This window comes from Conger conger, chromosome 5 (genome assembly GCF_963514075.1).
Source record: "Conger conger chromosome 5, fConCon1.1, whole genome shotgun sequence".
Lineage (NCBI taxonomy): Eukaryota > Metazoa > Chordata > Actinopteri > Anguilliformes > Congridae > Conger > Conger conger.
This window is the reverse complement of record NC_083764.1, coordinates 2,342,677-2,348,676: the sequence shown is the minus strand read 5'-3', so window position 1 is coordinate 2,348,676 and position 6,000 is coordinate 2,342,677. Positions and strand designations below refer to the sequence as shown.

Here is a 6,000-nt window from a genome sequence, read left to right as displayed (position 1 = left end):
AGACAAATCTACAGCCCGGGACAGAACCAGAGCTTTTAAACAGAAATGGACTCTGCTCTTAGCACAGCCTTCAAGCTAAAAACAAATGTGTAAATTAAAATAATTCAGGACACGTTTACTACGGAGCCACACACGTTTCACTCCAGACGTACACCAGTCAAGGCCAGTCATACAAACGTTAGAGCACACTGTCCTGCATTAAGTAATAGACAGCATAGTGGGGAGAACAGGACATACAGCCCAGCAATGCCCATCTTCCCCTGCCACTAAAGCAGTTACAAAAGACCAACAAAAAAGGAGCAAGAGAGTCAATCAAACAATATCAAACCACACGGTTTTACAGCACCACCCCCCGGACGCTCCTGGACCCACCTTCAGGTAGTTCTTTACCCCTATGTGCTTCATGCGCTCGTAAAAACAGTTGAAATCCTCCGGCTTGGCGTTCGGGTGCTGTTGAAGAATCCCCGTCCCCAGCTTCCAAATAATCTGAGGGCGAAACGAACATCCATCTCCTGCCCCGCTGAATCTCACACAGAACGGCTGTGCACACTGACCATAATACACACACACACCCCTGGGCCCATTAATGTAGTGTGTGTGTGTGTGTGAGAGTGTATGTGTGTGTGTGTGTGTGTGTGTATGTGCAAGTATGTGTGTGTGTGAGAGAGTGTGTGTGTGTGTATGTGTGTGTGTGTGTGTGTGTATATGTGTGAGTGTGTGTGTGTGCGTGTGTGTGTGTGAGAGTGTGTGTGTGTGTATGTGCGAGTATGTGTGTGTGTGAGAGAGAGAGTGTGTGTGTGTGTGTGTGTGTGTGTGAGAGTGTATGTGTGTGTGTGAGTGTGTGTGTGTGTGTGTGTGTGTATGTGCGAGTATGTGTGTGTGTGAGAGAGAGAGTGTGTGTGTGTGTGTATGTGTGTGTATGTGTGAGTATGTGTGTGTGTGTGTGTGTGTGTGTGTGTGTGTGTATGTGTGTGTATGTGTGAGTATGTGTGTGTGTATGTGTGTGTGAGTGTGAGTGTGTGTGTGTGTGTGTGTGTGTGTGAGAGAGAGAGTGTGTGAGTGTGTGTGTGAGAGAGAGTGTGTGTGTGTGTGTGTGTGTGTGTGTGAGAGAGTATGTGTGTGTGTGTGTGTGTATGTGTATGTGTGTGTATGTGTGAGTATGTGTGTGTGAGTGTGAGTGTGAGTGTGAGTGTGTGTGTGTGTGTGTGTGTGTGTGTGTGTTAGTGTGTGTGTGTGTGTGTGTGTGTGTGTGAGAGAGTATGTGTGTGTGTGTGTGTGTGTGTGTTAGACGCACCTCGCTGGCCTGCAGCTGGCTGCTGGTGGAGGTGGTGGAGGTGATGGAGGTGATGGAGGTGTCCTCCAGGGTCTGGGTGTAGCTGCTCATGTACTGCGCTGCCTCCTGCCATCGCTGCTGCAGCATCAGGCCCTGAATCCTGCGCAGACAGAGCCGCGCGGAGCGGTGGAACCCCGTCTCCAAGCGCGTCTCTGCCCAGCACAGAGCAGCACAGAGCAGCACACAGAGCAGCACTCAGACATCAGCAGGACAACAGTGCCCACAATGCACCACAGTTTCAGATAGTCCACTACCCATCAATCATCTTTCAGTGTCGATCAATCCATCGTTCACTGGAAATGAATTATTTCAGGTCCCACGCTGTTATACTCGTCGCAATCAGTGCAGCAGAGTAACGTTACAGAATAACAATATTGGCTTTAACCTGCGATGGATATTAAACTACACTGGCTGAACTAAAACCCTCCTGTATACCCAGTCACTTGCCTGCTGTAGCGCTTGGAAGAAGCGGACCTGAATCTCACCTTTATCCCACGGTACCTTCACAGGCAGAGCCGGCCGTGCGACCCTCTCCTCTCGCTCCAGGTCATCGTCCCACAGGTCGCCCCGATGGGTCTCTCCCAGTCCCAACTCCGCATCGATGTCATCCATACCTTACCCTGGCGTCTAAAAAATAATGTAATTATTTCGATTATTTTTATTTAAAACGATGTTTTATTTTCCGCTTATTTGTTTCCTTTCAAGAGTAAGTTCAGCGAGCTAAACTCGGGTTTTCAGCTAAATGTGTAATGATATTTATGCAAACATTGTTAAACGTGCCCATGTGTCAATAGCTAGAACTCGGCAGTGTAAATAAAGCACCTCACCGTTGGCTACACCACCTAAAAAACGTTCCTTACAGCCGTTAATTTGCAAGCCACATTACATAGCCGATCAGTTATCTGAAAACCTTAACTTATAGGAAATTTGTTTCAGCAGGATCGCAAGATAGGTAGCAATACTTACCACCGCATGTTTATATTAACGTATATAGTTGGATCGAGTCTAACATGAGTTAACAATTACCAAGCTAGCCAACAGGACTATAATATAAAAGTACAACTATGTTAATGTTGATTGTTTTGTTAAACAGCTTTGAAACGAATCCAAACGTTTCTGAAGAAACTCCGCGTGTTGAGTCCAAATGGGTACTTCCGGTTAAAGTTTTTCAAAATAAAAGTACTTGGTGCTTGTTGTTAGTCAATGTGCCTGAATGAATGTATTGGCTTCTGGTAAATGTAATCGTCGCCTATTTCGATGAAAATCGTTTGCCATCATGTCACCGATTTTACACTGACATAATCCACAACATACCCTTGTTACGAAACCTCGTTTTCAAAACTCAAGTAGACGATTGAATTTATTCCAAAACACAGCAAGAAGGATCATATAATTAACTGCTTGCCTGCTTCATACACTCAAACAAAGAAAAGGTTTTATTCAAAAGAAATTAAAAATGTGGAATTGACATAGGCAATTAAAGAAAAGTCATTCCGGCCCTTGGAGTGAGACCTGCTCTATGCAGTCGATCTGGTTCTACTGACACTCTGAGAACAAGAGTCAAACCTGGGCCCTAGCAGCAAATGTGAAAAATATTTCATATAACAATAAGCAGAATCATATTCACCGTTGGAAACCAAACATCTGAACACTGCACCTTCAACTTGGAAGAACGACCGAGATACAAGATATTCACACTCCAGTTAGCACAAAGCCACCTGAAAGCTGAATGAGAACGCAACCCTCGCAACACCGGTCCCAAGTCTCCCCACAATCACTCACCATGCAAGCAGCCTTGGGACAGCAAATGATATTACGAAATGTTACATCACCCACTGGAAACACACCGACGGACAGCGCGGACATGAGCACTACTGCTGGGGCAAAAAAAAGCCACTCCTCCAGGCAGTTTAACTGCTTACATTAGCACAGATCAGTGTGTGGTAACCCGGCAGCCCAGGGCGCTGGTCACAGCACAGCGGAGTTTAAGAGACGAATGTGAGAAATCCAGGGTGCCATACATCGACAAAGATAACACTCCTCGTCCTGTGGAAAAATGAAAAGTTACAGTGCTTTAGAGAGCACTCAAGCCTCATAGAACAGGCAGCAGGTTTGTATGGAGGCTCATAGTACAGGTGGCTGGTTTCTATGGAGGTGCATGGTACAGGTGGCTGGTTTCTATGAAGGCTCATGGTACAGGTGGCTGGTTTCTATGGAGGCTCATGGTACAGGTGGCTGGTTTCTATGGAGGTGCATGGTACAGGTGGCTGGTTTCTATGAAGGCTCATGGTACAGGTGGCTGGTTTCTATGGAGGCTCATGGTACAGGTGGCTGGTTTCTATGGAGGCTCAAGGCACAGGTGGCTGGTTTCTATGGCCTGAGGTAGTGACTGACACAGGCTCACAAACACAAGGCCTGAAGACTCAAACATTCTGAGATCACAGACAAAGATTGTGTTTTCTCCATTGGCAATGTCAAACCATTGATGTTACCCATAGAAATAAAGCCAGTTAGTGCAATAATAAAAGCTTGACCAACAAGAAAATTAAAATATCTATTAAAAGCTTCACAATAGCATTTTGTACACAAAGTAAGTTTTTCGAATCAAATAGCACCTAATTTGAGACTGTGACGTTTTTGTTTTTTTTTCCGTTTTTTTTTTCTTACTGTACCGTTTGAATTTAAAATAGGTGGATTGAACGCAATTTTCACATTTTGGAGTGCCGTTTTTGCACGTCAGATATTCATTGCGCAGAGTATCGGTGCACCTTAAAATGTAATTTGCTAGAGTTCTTGCATTTCTGTAATTTGACTCCGGACGTCCACATCCTTGGGAAGATCCTGCATCCCTGCCTCGCCCGCCACAGCCTTGCGGATTTGCTGACGTGTCGGCTCGCTACGCTCATCGTGCTGGGACAGTATCCAGCCACAGCATCGACTGCCAGCATGGCTGCTGTCGTCCTGAAATTTTACCTCTTTATTCTGCTACTTCACACAACGATATCAAAATCGGCGATCGACAGGCGGTTCTCCAACTTCAAGCGATGTTCCGACGAAGAGTGCAGCAGTGAGTATCGCGCTTTAGGTTAACTTTTCTGGCAGTGCTAAACAACGTTAGCAGCAACCCAAGGAAGGGAAAAAGACGCAGGAAAACAGACCGGCATTTCCTCTGACCTGTTGGCATTTTGGAAGAATATTTATCAGCCAGAACTATTCTTGTTATTAGTTATTTACCAAGTCATACAAAACAATTAAACATTACTTGTAAAAAAAAACAAAAAAAAAAACAGGTCGAGGATGTATACTTGTTTTGGGTATGGCTATAGCTAGCTCGCTAATGTTTGAGCTGCATAGCCTTGGCTAACCCTGGGTAGCTACTGCGATGTAAGAAGATAGCAAGTCTGCTGTCCAACGTTAGCTTCACAACGTAAGTGAATTATTCTTATGTAGCTATCTAGGGACGTAAACATGGCATATTTACAGAATGTAGCCGGTTAAGTGATCTGTGTGCATTAGCTGTCTGACGTTATTTATTTAGGTAGATTTTAGGTATTTAGGTAGAGTTTTTTTTTTTTTTTGCATTATTAGCCATGCATTATAAACTAAGAACTGGGGGGCCTCATTTCACCAGATAAAGTATCTAGAGTAAGTAAAGTAGAGCTACTAGCAAAAGTTTATAGCTTTTATAATCAATATTACTATCGTTAATTTTGTGGCCCGATAAGCAAGCTGTATCTGCCAAGCTGTGTTACACACGCAGACACTTTTGAACGGCAGTGATCGCTCTGCTGGCTAACCTGCTGTGAGAACTATCGGTTATCTGCACTGCCGTAGCTACTGGTTAATCTCTGTGAAACGGTGAGCTACCGAATACCTTGATATGCTGACACGTTTAAGATAGCCACCGAAACACAATAAAGTAGCTCTCTACTATTTAGCCAACATGATGTCTATCTATTCTGATGGCCCTGAAGATCAAGCCGTAGCCTTCTTTAGATTCTTTTTTGGAAGTCTGTCGTCAACTTTACCGGTAATTAATTTTTCATCCATATTGAATGGGCGTTTTTACTTTCTAAACCAAATATTTGTGACATTATTAGTTGGCAATCAATCCTATGTCTATACAAAATATGTTGAATACAACCAAGATGGCTGACCGATTCCAAATTATCACTGGAATACCTGAGTTAAACAATTTGGCGACAGGAACTGCTTACGAGTGAAGAAGAAATCCCCGGTGCTGAAGTTATCCGTACCGATAAACAATGTCGCACACTACTTCACGGTTCAGGTGAATCGCATAGTATTCGGAATTGCAGATGTGTTCATCCTTCAAGATTGGGTGAGGACCTTTGATGAAAAGCAGATGTGGAATTCAAAGAGCATTATTGTCTGATATGTGCTTGTTTTTCCTTCTGCAGTGCTCCTCTGTCGAGGCAAGGCTGCTCAGGATTATAAGGGACCTGACTGTCGGTTCTTGAGTTTTAAAAAGGGAGAGACGATATATGTTTACTATAAACTGTCCGGAAAGCGGACTGACGCGTGGGCGGGAAGTGTAAGTATGCCCTAAAGCAAACGTGCATTGTTGTTGTACAGCTATTTAAAAAATGGTCTTGTACTACTGGGTGACAGTTATGCCCTGAATACCGGGCATGGATGTTGCTCAT

The 6,000-nt window shown here is 44.2% G+C and overlaps 2 protein-coding genes across 13 annotated transcripts in view; one reads left to right on the top strand and one right to left on the bottom strand.

The window, feature by feature from the left end:
* The window catches only part of taf1a (TATA box binding protein (TBP)-associated factor, RNA polymerase I, A), an 8,512-nt gene extending 4,065 nt beyond the window's left edge, over nt 1-4,447 (bottom strand). For 4 of the 7 annotated variants that reach the window (XM_061241369.1, XM_061241374.1, XM_061241373.1 and 1 more), the window contains exons 1-5: nt 2,300-2,491; nt 1,819-1,960; nt 1,295-1,485; nt 373-486; nt 1-8 (exon numbers count right to left, since the gene is read on the bottom strand). The exon at nt 1-8 is cut by the window's left edge and continues 191 nt beyond it. In XM_061241369.1, the coding sequence (XP_061097353.1) occupies nt 1-8; nt 373-486; nt 1,295-1,485; nt 1,819-1,945 (440 nt within the window). In that variant the 5' untranslated portion in view covers nt 1,946-1,960; nt 2,300-2,491. Of the gene's footprint in view, nt 9-372; nt 487-1,294; nt 1,486-1,818; nt 1,961-2,160; nt 2,268-2,299; nt 2,492-2,960; nt 3,097-4,306 lie in introns of those variants that run through there. The other 3 variants (XM_061241371.1, XM_061241370.1, XM_061241372.1) reach the window with 3 other exon arrangements.
* Nucleotides 3,608-6,000, top strand: part of mia3 (MIA SH3 domain ER export factor 3) — a 24,772-nt gene continuing 22,379 nt past the window's right edge. For 3 of the 6 annotated variants that reach the window (XM_061241365.1, XM_061241364.1, XM_061241363.1), the window contains exons 1-2: nt 3,608-4,400; nt 5,755-5,888. In XM_061241365.1, coding sequence (XP_061097349.1) covers nt 4,280-4,400; nt 5,755-5,888 — 255 coding nt within the window. In that variant the 5' untranslated portion in view covers nt 3,608-4,279. The remainder of the gene's footprint in view (nt 4,401-5,754; nt 5,889-6,000) is intronic. The other 3 variants (XM_061241368.1, XM_061241367.1, XM_061241366.1) reach the window with 1 other exon arrangement.